This window comes from Mizuhopecten yessoensis, unplaced genomic scaffold, assembly GCF_002113885.1.
Source record: "Mizuhopecten yessoensis strain PY_sf001 unplaced genomic scaffold, ASM211388v2 scaffold2277, whole genome shotgun sequence".
NCBI lineage: Eukaryota > Metazoa > Mollusca > Bivalvia > Pectinida > Pectinidae > Mizuhopecten > Mizuhopecten yessoensis.
The window spans coordinates 4,480-26,470 of NW_018404466.1; the positions used below are offsets into that span (position 1 = coordinate 4,480).

At 38.2% G+C, this 21,991-nt stretch overlaps 1 protein-coding gene across 1 annotated transcript in view; it reads right to left on the bottom strand.

The window, feature by feature from the left end:
* Positions 1 to 239: 239 nt before the first annotated feature.
* LOC110445419 overlaps positions 240 to 21,991 on the bottom strand; it is a gene marked incomplete at its 3' end in the record, with an annotated part of 95,271 nt that continues 73,519 nt past the window's right edge. The window contains exons 2-9 of the mRNA XM_021490033.1: positions 9,771 to 10,013; positions 9,247 to 9,378; positions 7,972 to 8,010; positions 3,952 to 4,167; positions 2,764 to 2,799; positions 1,860 to 2,099; positions 1,144 to 1,179; positions 240 to 479 (exon numbers count right to left, since the gene is read on the bottom strand). Of these exons, the coding sequence (XP_021345708.1) occupies positions 240 to 479; positions 1,144 to 1,179; positions 1,860 to 2,099; positions 2,764 to 2,799; positions 3,952 to 4,167; positions 7,972 to 8,010; positions 9,247 to 9,378; positions 9,771 to 10,013 (1,182 nt within the window). The remainder of the gene's footprint in view (positions 480 to 1,143; positions 1,180 to 1,859; positions 2,100 to 2,763; positions 2,800 to 3,951; positions 4,168 to 7,971; positions 8,011 to 9,246; positions 9,379 to 9,770; positions 10,014 to 21,991) is intronic.

A 21,991-nucleotide genomic window follows, 5' to 3' on the forward strand; every position in this document is an offset into this window, starting at 1 on the left:
GGTATTGATTTACATGTTACTATATCTACCTCTAGATCTGTGGCTGTCTGTACTAGTAGTATTGATTCACATGTAGCTATATCTACCTCTGTGGCTGTCTGTACTAGAAGTATTGATGCAGGTGCAGGGGTAGGAGGAGCGACATTCTGTAAATCTATATTTGACCTTTGAACCCCTTTACTGACCTTAACGACCTGTTCAACAGTCTTTAAAACTTGACCTATGACCCGTGTACTGACCGATTGCTTGCACATCCTGCATATCCGTTCCTGCACATTCGTACTCGTACTGTTGACTTTCCTCGCCGAATTCCGAGCTGCAAGGCATCACGTCCCGTTTCTTACAGGGTCGGACCTCGATCCTGTCGTTCCCACAGTTGGCCTGGGTTTCAGCAACACTGCCCCCGATCTTGCAATACCGAACCCGGAAGTCAGTACTTCCTGACTGTAGCCATATTGACCACGAGCTCCAAGATGGCGCTGCCCAAGTAAAGCAATTTAATTAACAAAGAATAAGAGATACTTGTAGTCTTGTTCCAATTGCGTAGTATATAAAACCCCGTACTCTTAGCCAATACATTTCTTCTCACAATACAGTGCACCTCGACAAAACTACATAAATATATATTCTATGTTTAGACAAGACATGACAGCAGACTGTTGTTTTAGCTTCCGACTGTTCCCAGCATCCGGAAACGTCAAACGCGATGCAAGTGTTCGAAATCAATGTCGAAGTCTGCTTGTGGTACAATGCAGTTCTTATTAAAAAATCAAGACGTCGGCAGTATGATTATGTAAACCGTCTACCTGACATTCACGTGAGCGTTATGACTGTTGTATGACATGCTGACCAATACATTAGAATTGCTAAACCCTCCCTAAATTTACTTTCAAAGAAGCAATATTCTTGACTTAACCACATTGATAGCTGTGATTCGCGAACAATTCTTTTTGTGAATATGTTCTGTATATTAATCGATTTCTTTAGAAAATGATAAAAAAACAACATAAATTAATAAAAAAAAAAGAGCTTGGTCACTTTTCTTCATTAGATAAGGACATGGATATTTTTTCTGTCCAATTTGGCGTTTGTTACACGAATAGCGCCAACAACAGTTTGTACTGGCAGCTAATCAGTAGTTACCTGTGTTCTCCTCGCAGAAAGTCTCATATGGCGAACCTGTAAGATATAAATGATTCCACACTTGAACCGAGTCGACATCAATTGAAATTGAACATGTTCATTGCTAGGCATGTACTCTTACAATGTAAACCTTAAAACTCTACCAACGAGCGAAACCAATGACTTTAGAAAGACAAATTCGGAAGGAAATTGGAGAAAAGGTGAGCGAGGTTCTAAAGTGACAGTGTGACATCTGCTGCTGGACACCACAGAGACAATGAGTGCTTTCGTCAGTAACTTGTAGAATGTCTTGACAGGAGAAACAGTAAGTGATATAATAGCAACCTAGACTATAGAGCATGTCATTACACGAGATACAGTAATTGATATACCAGCATACTAGACTATACAGCATGTCTTTAAACGAGGTACAGTAAGTGATATACCAGCATCCTAGACTATACAGCATGTCTTTACACAAGGTACAGTAAATGATATACCAGCATCCTAGACTATACAGCATGTCTTTACACGAGATACACTAAGTGATATACCAGCATACTAAACANTGTAGCTATATCTACCTCTGTGGCTGTCTGTACTAGAAGTATTGATGCAGGTGCAGGGGTAGGAGGAGCGACATTCTGTAAATCTATATTTGACCTTTGAACCCCTTTACTGACCTTAACGACCTGTTCAACAGTCTTTAAAACTTGACCTATGACCCGTGTACTGACCGATTGCTTGCACATCCTGCATATCCGTTCCTGCACATTCGTACTCGTACTGTTGACTTTCCTCGCCGAATTCCGAGCTGCAAGGCATCACGTCCCGTTTCTTACAGGGTCGGACCTCGATCCTGTCGTTCCCACAGTTGGCCTGGGTTTCAGCAACACTGCCCCCGATCTTGCAATACCGAACCCGGAAGTCAGTACTTCCTGACTGTAGCCATATTGACCACGAGCTCCAAGATGGCGCTGCCCAAGTAAAGCAATTTAATTAACAAAGAATAAGAGATACTTGTAGTCTTGTTCCAATTGCGTAGTATATAAAACCCCGTACTCTTAGCCAATACATTTCTTCTCACAATACAGTGCACCTCGACAAAACTACATAAATATATATTCTATGTTTAGACAAGACATGACAGCAGACTGTTGTTTTAGCTTCCGACTGTTCCCAGCATCCGGAAACGTCAAACGCGATGCAAGTGTTCGAAATCAATGTCGAAGTCTGCTTGTGGTACAATGCAGTTCTTATTAAAAAATCAAGACGTCGGCAGTATGATTATGTAAACCGTCTACCTGACATTCACGTGAGCGTTATGACTGTTGTATGACATGCTGACCAATACATTAGAATTGCTAAACCCTCCCTAAATTTACTTTCAAAGAAGCAATATTCTTGACTTAACCACATTGATAGCTGTGATTCGCGAACAATTCTTTTTGTGAATATGTTCTGTATATTAATCGATTTCTTTAGAAAATGATAAAAAAACAACATAAATTAATAAAAAAAAAAGAGCTTGGTCACTTTTCTTCATTAGATAAGGACATGGATATTTTTTCTGTCCAATTTGGCGTTTGTTACACGAATAGCGCCAACAACAGTTTGTACTGGCAGCTAATCAGTAGTTACCTGTGTTCTCCTCGCAGAAAGTCTCATATGGCGAACCTGTAAGATATAAATGATTCCACACTTGAACCGAGTCGACATCAATTGAAATTGAACATGTTCATTGCTAGGCATGTACTCTTACAATGTAAACCTTAAAACTCTACCAACGAGCGAAACCAATGACTTTAGAAAGACAAATTCGGAAGGAAATTGGAGAAAAGGTGAGCGAGGTTCTAAAGTGACAGTGTGACATCTGCTGCTGGACACCACAGAGACAATGAGTGCTTTCGTCAGTAACTTGTAGAATGTCTTGACAGGAGAAACAGTAAGTGATATAATAGCAACCTAGACTATAGAGCATGTCATTACACGAGATACAGTAATTGATATACCAGCATACTAGACTATACAGCATGTCTTTACACGAGGTACAGTAAATGATATACAAGCATTCTAGACTATAAAGCATGTCTTTACACGAGGTACAGTAAATGATATACAAGCATTCTAGACTATAAAGCATGTCTTTACACGAGGTACAGTAAATGATATACAAGCATTCTAGACTATAAAGCATGTCTTTACACGAGGTACAGTAAGTGCTATACCAGCATACTAGACTATACAGCATGTCTTTACATGAGGTACAGTGAGTGATATAACAGCATGCTAGATTATAAAGCATGTCTTTACACGAGGTACAGTAAGTGATATACCAGCATACTAGACTATAAAGCATGTCTTTACACGAGGTACAGTAAATCATATACCAGCATCCTAGACTACAAAGCATGTCTTTACACGAGGTACAGTAAGTGATATACCAGCATACTAGACTATACAGCATGTCTTTACACGAGGTACAGTAAGTGATATACCAGCATCCTAGACTATAAAGCATGTCTTTACACGAGGTACAGTAAATGATATACCAGCATCCTAAACTATAAAGCATGTCTTTACACATGGAACAGTAAGTGATATACCAGCATACTAGACTATACAGCATGTTTCTGCAATTATGTTAATTATGTATTCATCGCAATATCACAACGACACATATTTGTTTTTATTTCTGTTTTTATCTTAGACAACTAGGTATCCTCAATCATAAAAATAATATTATCTTTCTACTCTCGGCACTGGACTTTCCCTGGGTTTTTTTTAAGATTAGGAATATGATTAAAATAAGTAAAAAAATGAACGTACATGCCCGGTAATCAGCGCGGGTGATGTTTTGTTGTTGTTCGCACGCCTGTTGTTCCATGTGACAAGGACTGGGGTAGAGTGACCCGTCAGAGCCACACAGCTGATTCCCAAACTCATTTCCGCACTGCACTGGGCATGCGCAGTCAACATTTTCATCTCCCGTTCGAACGCAGACACCTCCATATTTGCAGTTTTTCTTCTCACAGAGTTTCAGGACTGGAATGGACATAAGAATTATTACAGAACAGCATTCAGGAACGGGTTTGTTTACATCGTCTCCTAGACGAATACTATATAAGAACATTTCTATTCACCCCAGACATATTTGGACCAGTGAAGCTATAGACAACAGGAAAGTTTCTGTTTACCACACATTCTACACAGATTTGTAGGTAGAAACGTTTCTGATCATAACAGCTACCCGGAGATTATGTACATTATATACAGGGTCATAAACATACATGCACATTATATACAGGGTTATACACATACATGTACATTATATACAGGGTTATACACATACATGTACATTATATACAGGGTTATACACATACATGCTACACGAACGTTTCTGTCCAACACACCGCCAAGACCCCGGGAAGCTCTAGGCTACAGGAACGTTTGTGTTCACCAAATCCCCATACGCCTGAATCTAAACACTTCCGATAGACCCTATTGACAACAACTGCACTAACGATGGTTACAACCGCTCATTCCTTTACATTGCATGTACAATAATTGAATCACGTGAAAGGTTACGCCTGAAGAAGTTCAAGAAGGCAGAACGGCCTAGCGGTCGGTATTGGATACTTTGATTTTATTCTATTTATGTTGTATTAATGGTCTATGTCCTTTATAGTAGGGTAATTTTTAGAATCCCAGACCATACATACTTAACATGTTTATGAAATATTTTTTAGGGAACACACTTAAACTGTCATATCTACTGTATATATCACTGGCATTGTCTTGAAATATAATCTTTCTTAATTCAAACAGTCAGCGATCTCTATAAACAAAAAGAATGGTTATTACAATAATTGTCACGGGACGGTGTCATTATGGGAATATTCGACGCAGACAGGGTTCGGGTTAATATACTCCGAATCGATGGTTTATTTAACAGCTAGTTTACTAGTCCATTAGGACGTGTGCTCGGTATTTAAACTTATAACTTGAGTTGTAATCTTTACCCAGAGTTATCGTTCCTGCTCCGCACACAATATGAATCGGTCTAAAGTAGGTTCTTTTTTATCATTTTTTGTGTCTATGAAATGTTATACAACCCAGTCGTATGACTTATACAACCCGCTAGCCAAATATGCCTGCGGAGACAACGCCCTAAGGCAATGATGTGTCAAGAAGGAAAGCTTTGATCTCAAATCTTGCAAATGGCCCAGAAGGCCAATACTGATTTGTGTGCAAAAAAGGGGTCCAACAAGAAAAATAATGGGTTTATATATACCAAAGGGCAAATGATCAGCAAGGTAAAACAGGTAAAGTATTTTTGACACATGCGTTAGGTTACGCAGGTGTCTAGGGGATCACGCATGCTACGAAGTTTGCTTAACGTGGAATTGCTTACCCCATCTATAACCTTATAATATGGTCTCTCTGCCCTTATTTGGTATCTGATATCTTTTAATGTCCCAAATCTGCAGTTATGCCCCTCATACTTAAATAAACCAATTTAGTCATCATTACATTTTTGTAAAGCTAGGTCTTTGTTTGGATAAAACTACGGGAAAATAGTGTACTTAGACGTATGTCAGTGGTCAGACAGTAGGAGCCTTATCAGAAGTATAAGTATACAGAATAAAAGGGAGAATATCGTTATCAGAAGTATAAGTATACAGAATAGAAGGGAGAATATCGTTATCAGAAGTATAAGTATACAGAATAAAAGGGAAAATATCGTTATCAGAAGTATAAGTATACAGAATAAAAGGGAGAATATCGTTATCAGAAGTATAAGTATACAGAATAGAAGGGAGAATATCGTTATCAGAAGTAAAAGTATACAGAATAGAAGGGAGAATATTGTTATCAGAAGTATAAGTATACAGAATAGAAGGGAGAATATCGTTATCAGAAGTATAAGTATACAGAATAGAAGGGAGAATATCGTTATCAGAAGTATAAGTATACAGAATAGAAGGGAGAATATCGTTATCAGAAGTATAAGTATACAGAATAGAAGGGAGAATATCGTTATCAGAAGTATAAGTATACAGAATAGAAGGGAGAATATCGTTATCAGAAGTATAAGTATACAGAATAGAAGGGAGAATATCGTTATCAGAAGTATAAGTATACAGAATAGAAGGGAGAATATCGTTATCAGAAGTATAAGTATACAGAATAGAAGGGAGAATATCGTTATCAGAAGTATAAGTATACAGAATAGAAGGGAGAATATCGTTATCAGAAGTATAAGTATACAGAATAGAAGGGAGAATATCGTTATCAGAAGTATAAGTATACAGAATAGAAGGGAGAATATCGTTATCAGAAGTATAAGTATACAGAATAGAAGGGAGAATATCGTTATCAGAAGTATAAGTATACAGAATAGAAGGGAGAATATCGTTATCAGAAGTATAAGTATACAGAATAGAAGGGAGAATATCGTTATCAGAAGTATAAGTATACAGAATAGAAGGGAGAATATCGTTATCAGAAGTATAAGTATACAGAATAGAAGGGAGAATATCGTTATCAGAAGTATAAGTATACAGAATAGAAGGGAGAATATCGTTATCAGAAGTATAAGTATACAGAATAGAAGGGAGAATATCGTTATCAGAAGTATAAGTATACAGAATAGAAGGGAGAATATCGTTATCAGAAGTATAAGTATACAGAATAGAAGGGAGAATATCGTTATCAGAAGTATAAGTATACAGAATAGAAGGGAGAATATCGTTATCAGAAGTATAAGTATACAGAATAGAAGGGAGAATATCGTTATCAGAAGTATAAGTATACAGAATAGAAGGGAGAATATCGTTATCAGAAGTATAAGTATACAGAATAGAAGGGAGAATATCGTTATCAGAAGTATAAGTATACAGAATAGAAGGGAGAATATCGTTATCAGAAGTATAAGTATACAGAATAGAAGGGAGAATATCGTTATCAGAAGTATAAGTATACAGAATAGAAGGGAGAATATCGTTATCAGAAGTATAAGTATACAGAATAGAAGGGAGAATATCGTTATCAGAAGTATAAGTATACAGAATAGAAGGGAGAATATCGTTATCAGAAGTATAAGTATACAGAATAGAAGGGAGAATATCGTTATCAGAAGTATAAGTATACAGAATAGAAGGGAGAATATCGTTATCAGAAGTATAAGTATACAGAATAGAAGGGAGAATATCGTTATCAGAAGTATAAGTATACAGAATAGAAGGGAGAATATCGTTATCAGAAGTATAAGTATACAGAATAGAAGGGAGAATATCGTTATCAGAAGTATAAGTATACAGAATAGAAGGGAGCATATCGTTATCAGAAGTATAAGTATACAGAATAGAAGGGAGAATATCGTTATCAGAAGTATAAGTATTCAGAATAGAAGGGAGAATATTGTTATCAGAAGTATAAGTATACAGAATAGAAGGGAGAATATCGTTATCAGAAGTATAAGTATACAGAATAGAAGGGTGAATATCGTTATCAGAAGTATTATACAGCATATTGGAGCCTGTAGTCATGTAACCGTTCACATGCTCAAGCATGGAATTTGTGCTAAAGCCTTATCTCTTGTTTCAGATATAAATTAGTTAAAGAAATATGTTGTCAGTTATTTGGTAAGACTGCACGCTGAATACTATTTTCAGTGTTAACCTTTGACTTTGTGATCGTTTGACATGCTATAAGAGAGTTACAAAAAGCTGGTTTGATAGAGAGTTCATGCTTGAGCATGAGAAGGGTTTCATGAAAAAACGGGCTCTGGTTTATTAGTACATCATGTTTTTAACACATAACACATAGACTTGTTTAAGTACGTACAACTTGGAATTTTGTCAGCATCGTCAAAGACATCTTCACCTGAAAAGACAAATGTTCCACATTATTCTGAACATTTGTAGATATTGTAAAGTCATATGTGATTTTCAAGGTAAAGAAGCACAATATATTTCAAAGTTACGATATGCAATATTCTATGTAATAATACCCTTTATTCTATGTAATGCTACCCTATATTCTATGTAATGCTACCCTATATTCTATGTAATGCTACTCTATATTTTATGTAATGCTACCCTATATTTTATGTAATGGTACCCTATATTCTATGTAATGCTACCCTATATTCTATGTAATAATACCCTTTATTCTATGTAATGCTACCCTTTATTCTATGTAATGCTATCCTATATTCTATGTAATGCTACCCTATATTCTATGTAATGCTACCCTTTATTTTATGTAATGCTATCCTATATTCTATGTAATGCTACCCTATATTCTATGTAATGCTACCGTATGTTCTATGTAATGCTACCCTATGTTCTATGTAATGCTACCCTATATTCTATGTAATGCTATCCTATATTCTATGTAATGCTACCCTATATTCTATGTAATGCTTCCCTATATTTTATGTAATGCTACCCTTTATTCTATGTAATGCTACCCTATATTGTATGTAATGCTACCCTATATTCTATGTAATGCTACCCTTTATTTTATGTAATGCTATCCTATATTCTATGTAATCCTACCCTATATTCTATGTAATGCTACCGTATGTTCTATGTAATGCTACCCTATATTCTATGTAATGCTACCCTACATTTTATGTAATGCTACCGTATGTTCTTTGTAATGCTACCCTATATTCTATGTAATGCTACCCTACATTTTATGTAATGCTACCGTATGTTCTTTGTAATGCTACCCTATATTCTATGTAATGCTACCCTATATTTTATGTAATGCTACCCCTATATTCTATGTAATGCTTCCCTATATTTTATGTAATGCTACCCTTTATTCTATATGATGCTACCCTATATTTTATGTAATGCTACCCTTTATTATATGTAATGCTACCCTATATTCTATGTAATACTACCGTATGTTTTATGTAATGCTACCCTATATTCTATGTAATGCTACCGTATGTTCTATGTTATGCGACCCTATATCATATATACATGTATGTTACTGTACACTCAGATCTAGGTAATTGTACTCTATATCATAGTCTGAGCAAATATGTTGAGAAGGAAATGTAAATAACGTCTTTCTTGTTAAGGTACACAGATAACGATGACGTACTTGGTTCCTCGGTGACGCTCTCGTCGCTTTTAGCAGTAACTATCTCAATATTGGCCGACGCCTCCACATCATCATCGTCGTGTTCATCGGTCACATGTGACGAGGTAGCATAGGGCGTAGTGTCTATCGGTCCTGTCATATACATTTATAATCACATGTAACGAAAGACAGATTAAATGTATGGTCACTTAGCCATTTTAAGAACATGTACATGTACATGTATGTATAGCCGGAGGAAGTTATTCATGTTTTATGTGCATTGCAATAAACGTTTTCATAATTTTACGATCGTGACACTTTACTTTTGTTACCAAAATTAAAGAGGGGCCTGTGGATGATTTCATTAAGTCAGCATTGACATTCAATTGAAAGGTATTATGTTTAATTTGCCTTTGTTAGAGTAACCTTCCTTGTCTTGAACGTATACGCATCAAACTTGGCGACCATCAAGGTTTCCTTTTGATGTAGTGTTACAATTTGAAATCTCGTTATTATGTCATATAAAGTTATGATTGTCCACCGACCTGATGTTTTCAGAGACGTGAAGGGCTCTAATTCAGTCACATTCCTCGGTTCTTCCTCCAAACCGGAACCAGAACCAATAAATCCATCTACGTCATCGCTGATAATGTCATGTGATGATTCTACCAGCTTTGTGGGGTATGTCTCGAAGATGATTTTTCCGTCTGCTGCCTCCAGAAGCGACTCATTTCCTGTGATGCTGGAATCGTCCAAATCAATGACATCGTCTACCGTTCGGTTATCTTCTGTAAATACATGAAAAAATAACGTCTCTTATATAGACAGCAACTCGACTGTGATGGTAGTTAATGAATAATGGCGGCCTGAGAGGTAGAACCGATTACGTAGTTGCGGAGATAATGGCCAGTGTAACAGGGACTGACGGATTCGAAAGGAGAGGGGATTTGTGAAGGAGGAGATGGCTTACTAACGCTGTCAGACACACAAGAGTGTCTGGCTGGAATGTTGAGATCGACAGGGCCAGCAATTACTGATCACTACACGCCAAGATCGCCGTAAGTGACCGGTTCATGAGGAGCAAGCCCATCAGAAACAACAACCACTAATAGGTATGACCACAAATGGTGTAATAGGTAAATATTACTTATCTATTACACACGCTAAAACTATGGTCACTAATTGATATAGACCCCGTGTCTACGCATTGTGTCAAATCGTAAAAATCGACAGGACACAATTGAAAAAAACAAAAATCAAAACAAAACGGCAGCCACATATCTCTGATTTTCTAACAAACAGAATAATTTCTGTTATGAGTGTTCCTCAACGGCACGATTTAGTTGACTAGAGTACGTGGGATGTGAAGCCCACATGCGGGCAGTCTTAGAAGTCTTAAACCAGGGCCCGGTTTTTTTCATGAAACCATTCTCATGCTCAATGATGGACTCTTGCTCAAACCATATTTTTATAACTTACTTATAGCATGTCAAACGTTCACAAAGTCAAAGGTTAACACTGAAAATAGTATTCAGATTTCAGTCTTTTCAAATTTTTACCAAATAACTGACAAAATCCATGCTTGAGCATTGGTACGGTTTCATGAATACAGGCTGGAAGTATTAAAGAGTCAATATAAAGCATACAAAGGACATATGCCTCTCATGCAGAAGATGGTAGAGAGGTTAAGTTGTCCTATTACCACTTTGTAGATCGAGCGCCGGTCACTGTCTTTCAATTATATTTCGTTATGATTACAATACCAAATGATAGAACATTGTTGTATCCTGTTTGATAGCCGTTGTCACCAGGGACGTGTTATTGATCCTTCGTTACACTTCCCAACACACGCACAGCTATTGTCCTAAATAATTCATCTTCATTGTCTCATAAATCAAAGGTGTTGTTCTGCGTTTAACATACATCCCATGTGATGTTTTTAATTGAAACTGAAGTCCTTTGTACAGCCAGGAGACCAAAAAAGACATCGCAACTTTTGCTACAAATTATTTGATTCCAGAGTGTTATTCTTTTTCTAAAATTTGTGCATGTATCATTATTTCGTACACCATCAAATTACCTCGTCCACTATATCACATGATCCCATGCACTGCATCCAATAATTACGCACACCACATCACATGATCTCGTACAACACACCACATGATCATGATCTCATGCACTGCATCCCATAATTCCCATAAATCCCATGAGTAAACGTAGCACCCCAAATATTGCAATGGCAAGGGCGCAGCTTGTCCTTGCTCGGAGTGAATTTATTGTTCTGCCCGGAGGCACTGGTAGGGGCACCAAAAGTAACTGTGGGAATGTACACAATTATCCTAGTTACACGGCTGTCGTAATGTACACAAGTATCCTAGTCACATGACTGAGGTAATGTACACACGTACCCTATAGTCACATGACTGGCGTGATATACACAAGTATCCCAGTCACATGCTTGCCGTTATGTACACAAGTATCCTAGTCACATGACTGTGGTAATGTACACCAATATCCTAGTCACATGACTGTCGTACCGAAGCTAGTATCCTAGTCACATGACCGTCGTAATGCACACAAATATCCTAGTCACATGACTGCCATAATGTACACAAGTATTCTAGTCACATGACTGTGGTTATGTACACAAGTATCCTAGTCACATACTTGTCGTAGTGTACACTAGTATCTTAGTCACATGACTGTCGTAATGTACACAAGTACCCTAGTCACATGACTGTGGTTATGTACACAAGTATTCAAGTCACCTGACGGTCGTAATATACACTAGTATCCTAGTCACATGACTGTCGTAATGTACACAAGTATCATTGTCACATGACTGTCGTAATGTACAGAAGTATCCTAGTCACATGACTGTCGTAATGTTCACAAGTATCAAAGTCACATGACTGTCGTAATATACACAAGTATCATTGTCACATGACTGTCGTAATGGACACAAAAACCCTACTCACATGACTGTCGTAATGTACACAAGAATCCTAGTCACATGACTGTCGTAATGTACACTAGTATCCTAGTCATATGACTGTCGTAATGTACAGAAGTATCCTAGTCACATGACTGTCGTAATATACACAAGTATCATCGTCACATGACTGTGGTAATAGACACAAGAACCCTAGTCACCTGACCAGCGCAATGTACACAAGGATCATTGTCACATGACTGGCGTAATGTACCCTAGGATCCTAGTCATATGACTGTCGTAATTTACAGAAGTATCCTAGTCACAAGACTGTCGTAATGTTCACAAGTATCAAAGTCACATGACTGTCGTAATGTAAGCAAGTATCATTGTCACATGACTGTGTTAATGGACACAAGTACCCTAGTCACATGACTGTCGTAATGTACACAAGTACCCTAGTCACATGACTGTCGTAATGTACACAAGTATCCTCGTCACCAGACTGTCGTAATGTACACAAGTACCCTAGTAACATGACTGTCGTAATGTACACACGTATCATTGTCACATGACTGTGGTAATGTACACTAGTATGTCGTAATGTACACAAGTATCCTGGTCACATGACTGTCTTAATGTATACATGTATCATTGCCACATGACTGTCGTAATGTACGCAAGTAACATTGTCACTTGACTGTCGTAATGTACAGAAGTGTCCAGTCACATGACTGTCGTAATGTATACAAGTATCCTCATCACATGACTGTCGTAATGTATACATGTATCATTGCCACATGACTGTCGTGATGTACACAAGTATCCTGGTCACATGACTGTCTTAATGTATACATGTATCATTGTCACATGACTGTGGTAATTGACTGTCGTAATGTACACAAGAATCCTAGTCGCATGACTGTCGTAATGTACACAAGTATCCTCGTCACCAGACTGTCGTAATGTACACAAGTATCATAGTCACATGACTGTTGTAATGTACACTAGTATCCTAGTCACATGACTGGCGTAATGTACACAAGTACCCTAGTAACATGACTGTCGTAATGTACACACGTATCATTGTCACATGACTGTGTAAATGGACACAAGTACCCTAGTCGCATGACTGTCGTAATGTACACAATTATCTACTCACATGACTGTCGTAATGTAAACAAGTACCCTAGTCACATGACTGACGTAATGTACACTAGTATCATAGTCACATGACCGTCGTAATGTACAAAAGTATCCTTGTCACATGACTGTCGTAATTTACACAAGTATCCTAGTCACTAGACTTTCGTAATGTACACAAGTACCCTCGTCACATGACTGTCGTAATGTTCACAAGTATCAAAGTCACATGGCTGTCGTAATGTATACATGTATCATTGTCACATGACTGCCGTAATGTACACAAGTATCCTCGTCACCAGACTGTCGTAATGTACACAAGTATCCTAGTCACATGACTGTCGTACTGTTCAAAAGTATCCTCGTCACATGTAATGTTAACAAGTATCAAAGTCACATGACTGTCGTAATGTACAGAAGTATCCTAGTCACATGACTGTCGTAATGTACACAAGTATCCTCGTCACATGACTGTCGTAATGTACACACGAACATGTATCTTAGTCACATGCTTGTCGGTATGTACACAAGTATCCTAGTCACATGACTGTCGTACCGAAACTAGTATCATAGTCACATGACCGTCGTAATGTACAAAAGTATCCTTGTCACATGACTGCCATAATGTACACTAGTATCTTAGTCACATGACTGTTGCAATGTACACATACTCATAGTCACATGATTGTCGTAATATACACTAGTATTCTAGTCATCTGACTGTCGTAATGTACATGTACACAAGTATCCTAGTCACATGACTGTCGTAATGTACAGAAGTATACTAGTCACATGACTGTCGTAATGTTCACAAGTATCAAAGTCACATGACTGTCGTAATATACACAAGTATCATCGTCACATGACTGTGGTAATAGACACAAGAACCCTAGTCACATGACTGTCGTAATGTACACAGGTATCCTCGTCACATGACTGTCGTAATGTACACAAGTATCATTGTCACATGACTGTCGTAATGTACACAATTATCCTCGTCACATGACTGTCGTAATGTACACAAGTATCATTGTCACATGAATGTCGTAATGTACAGAAGTGTCCTAGTCACATGACTGTCGTAATGTTCACAAGTATCAAAGTCACATGACTGTCGTAATGGACACAAGAACCCTAGTCACCTGACCATCGTAATGTACACAAGTATCATAGTCACATGACTGTTGTAATGTACACTAGTATCCTAGTCACGTGACTGTGGTAATGGACACAAGTACCCTAGTCACATGACTGTGGTAATGTATACAAGTATCATTGTCACATGACTGTGGTAATGTACACTAGTATCATTGTCACATGTCTGTTGTAATGTGCAAGTATCAGTCACATGAATTTCAAACCGTACACACGTTTCTTGCTTACCTGAATTTCATACATAAATAGGACACTAACCACCTGCCTATCGTGCTGTGCGTACAAACGTTCACTAGTCACGTAACTACTGAACAGTACACACGTGTCCTACTCATTTAACTGTGGGTTTCAAGCTGTCGGTTGGTTGGAATCACACTGTTGTGAGGGGTTTGTGATTTTAAAGGCATAAATATAGTTCCCGATCCTATCGATTATCAATTCAATTTGTTGAATTGTATAAGACGTCTGTAGTTTTAGTCGACTGCACCGTATTTGCGTTCATATTGAGTACCACCTACGCTAAGAAATTTGGTGAATATGATATTCAATCTCGTTTAAAGTTGATACGAGATTCATGTTAAAGAGAAAACGACAAGAATAACATTCCGACTCATTTCCCGCGGGTTTGATAAAGATGGAAGTAGGCACATTGTATGTTTGTCCCACTGAACTTTGCATACCATCGACGTTTTGTCTAAAAGGACTTCAAAATGGAAATATTATGTTGACAGCGCCAAAATTATTTTCATGAATATTGTGTTAAGAGCAATATTGCCAATTACTCTCCACGTGACTGCTGTCAATATCGCGTTGACGGATGGCATCATGGGTAATTATGGTATCGGTCTTCCATGCGTTTGATGGACGTAACAACGTTAGCTTGTTTGGCTGTGCGTCAATACAACCAATAGAGGATAATGAAGGAGGATGGCTGAATCAGCAGAAATGTTTATCGATTGGAAAAATTACATGGAGGCTAGTTTAGAGTGATGCAAAGCGCTTTGTTTTAACCCCTGTTACATGTAGATCGACACACATAGAGGACACGACGATGCATTAGTAACGATAGGCCGAGGGCCATGGGACGGACGCTGCTCGGTTAGATAACACGTTTTGCTATGACTACGGCTGTTCTATTCACCAATGACTTGTAATAATTTGATTATCTGCACTGAAGTACATAGATATTATTTTGCAGTTATTGCCATTCACGTGTTGCCATTGAGAATCCATTTGAATTGGATTCTGTTACCGTAAGTTACACTCAAACAACCCCACTTATAACTCATTCCAACATTAAATCCTTCAAAAGTCATCCTCACTCTCCCTCACGTTCCCGCCATCGTCCCTGACGTGCATCACTCTATTTTCTCCCCATTACCGCCATTTCTAGTATCACATCTGCACCCAATAACTCTTTCACTGTATTCTCTCCCTGCGCATCATTTCTTTTTAATGTAAACCTTCACTCTGACAAAACAATACGCAACTGATCGACGCCAGCAAGTCTACGCTTTGGTTTTCGCATGGTTCCTTTTTTTCGCAATCTTCGCGGTAACTATTTCAAAGTGAAAAATACATCTCGCAAAAATATATGTAACAGCAAAACAACCCCTTCTTACCGTAGTATTATGTGTCATGAGTAGTAGACCTGACGTCCGGGAAATCGCATATAATTTATTATTTTAACCAATTCGCGAAAATTAGGGACCGCGAAAAAATAAAGTAAAGTAAACGTATATAGTATCATATATTATACAACAATTTAAGTCAAAATAAGGTCTGGTTTGAATCGTGTTGTTCATTAGCTTTAAAGATTCGGATTTTTCAAAACGACAAAACGAAGTGTGAAGTAGGTTTTATGACGAGATGGTAATTAAGTTTCCAGTCAGAAAGTTACATAATTAGGTTTTATGGTTGAGTTACATAATTGTACATGTTTCCTCAAGTATGTGGAAGCATGGCTGTTCTTGTTTCTTTGTTGTTTTGTTTGTCGCCCAAGCCAAATAATACTGTGTTCTGTATTCTAAAAACAAATCCCCAAAAGACGTGGGTGTAGGTTATTTTCCCAACGTCTATGAGTCAAATGGTAAGTCTCGCCTATATTGACGTAAACATTTGTGAATCACTGCAACATCACATTTGCTGATCGGTTTTGAAATAATATTTAAAGATTAGAAACAAGATAGTATCTCTCAGTGCTACACGGACGTGTAAAGGGAGCGAGGTTTGTGTCAGAACCTCGATCAATAACGCACATGTAGACCATGTGAAAGTTACAGCCCCTTAATGACCCCCTATCCCTGTTACAACTACACTTAAACCCTACTCCGAACTTCATGTTTGCCAATCCTCTATTTTCCTTTAAGACCTTTATTCGACTGATTCATTTGCTCACCAGTTATATTACTGAACACTTTTATTCAATATGGACAACATACCGTACAAACCTTATAACGAGACATACAGATGGTGACGTTGATCTAGTCGCATGCACAATTAAAGCTGTGGATGACAAATCAACTCATACATGTGTAATGTTATAACGTTTTAACTTAACATAGAGGTTGAGTTTCATGTAAATTGACATCACAGATGAGTTAATTTGACTTAAAAAAGAATGTTAAATTGGCGTCATGGGTGAGTTATTATGGGCGAGTTAAGCTGGCATCATAGGTGAGTAAATTTCCATCATGGGTGAGTTAACTTTATATTAATAGTTTCTTGCATCATTTTTCAATTTATTTTGTGGACAAACCTGAACAAGGTGAAATGCTGCCTCTATTTCAAATAATTACAGTTAAAACAAATTCTTTGACTCTTTTCCATCTCAATGTTTTCTTTATAGAATTACAGGTTCACTATTAAAAGCATTTGGACACAAATAACCCCTGTCAACCAATTAAACAGCTTCCTAAACATAGGACACCAATAACCCCTGTCAACCAATTAAACAGCTTCCTAAACATAGGACACCAATAACACCTGTCAACCAAGTAAACAGCTTCCTAAACATACGACACCAATAACCCCTATCAACCAAGTAAACAGCTTCCTAAACATAGGACACCAATAGCCCCTGTCAACCAATTAAACAGCTTCCTAAACATAGGACACCAATAACCCCTGTCAACCAATTAAACAGCTTCCTAAACATACGACACCAATAACCCCTGTCAACGAAGTAAACAGCTTCCTAAGCATAGGACACCAATAACCCCTGTCAACGAAGTAATCAGCTACCCAAACATAGGACACCAATACCCCCTGTCAACCAAGAAAACAGCTTCCTAAACATAGGACACCAATAACCCATGTCAACCAAGTACACAGCTTCCTAAACATAGGACACAAATAACCCCTGTCAACCAAGTAAACAGCTTCCTAAAACATAGGACACCAATAGCCCCTGTCAACCAAGTAAACAGCTTCCTAAAACATAGGACACCAATAGCCCCTGTCAACCAAGTAAACAGCTTCCTAAAACATAGGACACCAATAACCCCTGTCAACGAAGTAATCAGCTACCCAAACATAGGACACCAATACCCCCTGTCAACCAAGTAAACAGCTTCCTAAAACATAGGACACCAATAACCCCTGTCAACCAATTAAACAGCTTCCTAAACATAGGACACCAATAGCCCCTGTCAACCAATTAAACAGCTTCCTAAACATACGACACCAATAACCCCTGTCAAACAAGTAAACAGCTTCCTAAACATAGGACACCAATAGCCCCTGTCAACCAAGTAAACAGCTTCCTAAAACATAGGACACCAATAACCCCTGTCAACCAATTAAACAGCTTCCTAAACATAGGACACCAATAGCCCCTGTCAACCAATTAAACAGCTTCCTAAACATAGGACACCAATAACCCCTGTCAACCAAGAAAACAGCTTCCTAAACATAGGACACCAATAACCCATGTCAACCAAGTAAACAGCTTCCTAAACATAGGACACCAATAACCCCTGTCAACCAAGTAAACAGCTTCCTAAAACATAGGACACCAATAACCCCTGTCAACCAGTTAAACATCTTCCTAAACATAGGACACTAATAACCCCTGTCAACCAAGTAAACAGCTTCCTAAACATAGGACACCAATAACCCCTGTCAGCGAAGTAAACAGCTTCCTAAAACATAGGACACCAATAACCCCTGCCAACGAAGCAAACAGCTTCCTAAAACATAGGACACCAATAACCCCTGTCAACGAAGTAAACAGCTTCCTAAAACATAGGACACAAATTACCCCTGTCAACCAAGTAAACAGCTTCCTAAAAAAACAATTTTAGGAGCTGTACAATCAGTTTTCATTATACAACACACTTGTAAAAAAAACCAGCTGTGATCATCCATAGTCAAAAACCAAAATGCGCGTCTGTAGATATGATTATTGCTATCAGAATTATTTATGAAAGCGAATAATATACCTGTACATGTAATCAAACTAATAACTTTACTGGAACAGAACAAGATCCACTTCTTAGAAACTTGCTAGCGGCAGACAACTCTTTATGTTGTAACATGCCGATATTTCATTTCGTTAAAAAGCTGTGAGGTTCCACGTGAATACATGGCACTATTTACGTTACTGTTGACGTCAGAACATGGTTTAAACACTGTCGTTCGGTCTGTTTAACCGTCGGTAATTCAATCTACTCGCTATGGAATCAATTCTGGTACCAGATGTATTACGTCTATGAAAAAGGAAAAAAGTCCTGTGTGATTCTAAGATCGTCTTCTCACATTGTGGGTGATATATAAATAACTCGACATCAAACGATATCCAAGACTACAGCCGAGGTACGTGTACTTATTTTTTTTTAAATGTCTAATGAGTTCATTTATACATGTAGGTTCAAGACGAAACTCCAGCAAATACCAATTCGGTTGTCCCAATATCCAGCCATTACTTCACAAGTTAAACACTTGAATTCATGTTGTACAAAATCGTCAAGATAATTCGACTGTCTCGCTATCCAATCTCTTTTACTCGGAAATGACGTGTCTGGATTATCTACTTAGAACAAATTGACTGGATTATCTTCTGGGAACAAAGATGGCTAGACTATATACCGAAAACGGATATGGCTGGATTTATCTACTGGTAACAGATGTGGCTTGATTATCTACTGAGAACGGGAGCGGTTGGATTATCTGCTTAAAACGGATGTGGCATTATTTACTGGTAACGAGGGTGGCTGGATTATCTACTGTGAACTAATGTGACCAGATTAACTACTGTGAACTAATGTGGTTAGTGTATCTATTGTGAACTGATGTGGCTGGATTATTATATGATAAGCAAAGGCGGCTGATTTAGGAAGCTCCAGTCTACATAATATGTGATAGGCCATTGTCATGATCATTGTCGTGAAATTAACACTGTAGTCACACTTCTTTTTCAATGGTTCCTTTAATTTAAATCATAACATACAAATTACATTTCTTTATATCTAACACCAATAATAGCTCCCTTTTTTCATTTTATTCATGCGCTCTGTGATCAGCCCGTGTAAGGTGCGGTAGCTAGCATTGCTATTTTACAGAGCGTAAAAACCTTGTCTTTATCGACATCAATGGGTGCCGAACAGATGATCGGACAAGACAGTGAGTCGTTAACCCTGTTTCAGTAGCCGAGGTTTTCCCTGTATGTCGCTTTTTGATCAGCTTTATTATTAAGCTCTGTTTCACACGTGTTTCGGATTAGGCAAGATTTCCTTAACATAGTTTACAGTGAGATAGATAATAAGACACATTTGTATGCAAGATCTCTTTACTATTGGTCCGATAAGACTCCAGAATAACCGGGATGAATCAAAGCTATTAACCGTATATGTAATGCTCTTAACTTGTGTTTGAAAGCCTCTTTCTAATTTGTTCCTTGCCTATATGCTAGACCGAGCGCCGACCTCCAGATGCCCTTCATTGGTCAGGCGAGTTACGTAATTTACCGATTTAATGTGATTTTAACACCAGGCTGCCTTTTCCCCTATTCCAAAAATCGATGCAAACTAGCTATCCTCAGCATGAGTTTTATATCGATATAGGGGATGGTGATTGGCACGAATACATACAACATTCATGTCCTCGCGGCTCTCATCAGGAGGCGCTTTAAAACAATAGGAGACCAGAGGCACTCATATATACAACATTTACTAATATTCTCATTGCTCTCACCAGGGGTCGCTCAACATCAATGGAAGCCCAATGAGTGGCACGCCCATATTCAAAATTTGCGAAGTTCTTCATCGCTCTCACCAGCGGTCGCTTTTGCATCAATAGGGGATCCGTCAGTGGCACGCCTATTTATAACCTTTACGAATATTCTCATTGCTCTCACAAGGGGTCGCTTAACATCAATATGAGGCCATTGAGTGACACGTTTTTATGCAACATTCATAATTATTCTCAATGCTCTCACAATGGGTCGCTTTTCATCAACATTAGACCAGTGAGTGCAACAATAGTGTTCTCAAAACTCACCAGGGGTCGTTATTAATCGTTGGGGGACCATAGAGTGGCACANGGGGGGAGGGTGCTTGCTCATTTCGATGAAACTGATATATATGCCGGATAGGCAAAACCACATCACACTGGCCGAGATTGAGGGACAAGACGAGGAGTAGACCACCCCTTTTAATACCAGAGATTCCCTACATGTATGTGTCATTGATAAGTGTATAATGGCACATTGGCGACAATGATATGTATTTCACATCAAACTGCAACAGTTGGGATCCTATCTTTTCTTCCGATCCTTATTTACTTGTATTCTATTCTACTGATCGTCATACTTCGTAATGCCTTCCTTGGCACCATCTCGTATTTGGCTACAAATGCCGAACGTTCGCTAATATTCGGTTTGTATTCGGTTCTCTGCCCTGCTGGGTCAAAGCCCTTAAACGTTCAGCATTTAGGGTAAACGCAATGACTAGTCACCGTTGTCAGTATAACGTGGCCGTAGGAATACTGTAATGTGTGCTAATGTGTATGGTATTTAAGTGAGGAAGCACTGTAAAGTCTACCTCTAATCTGCGGTCATGCCATGAGGTAGATACATCAACATACCCTGCCTCAAGCACACACATGTCCTATGAATTAATCGGGCGCTATAGTCTAACCAACAAGTGCGTACGTATCCTGTATCTCAAGGCCATAAGTGCCGCGTTCGTTCTTATTGGTCTAAACACTATATCACAGATATTCTTCAACCTTCCTTATTTTGCCTCATTTCATTATTACAGAAACCTCGTTCGTTTAAGTTTGGTTTCATATAAAGCTAATGGTGTCGTTCCTTTACGCAGAATAATACTAACTAGTTAATAATCATAGATATACATGTACTTGTAGGCAACAGTACCAATACCAATCGACAAAGGTACAAAAGCCAGCAGTACAAATACTAGAAGGGATCGTTCCTTGATATTTTCCATATGCTTATAAATCAAGTTATATGATTTTCCAATTTCTTTTATAGTGAGGCACACTAATCTGTCGTCTTCCGCCAAGTTTTTTGTT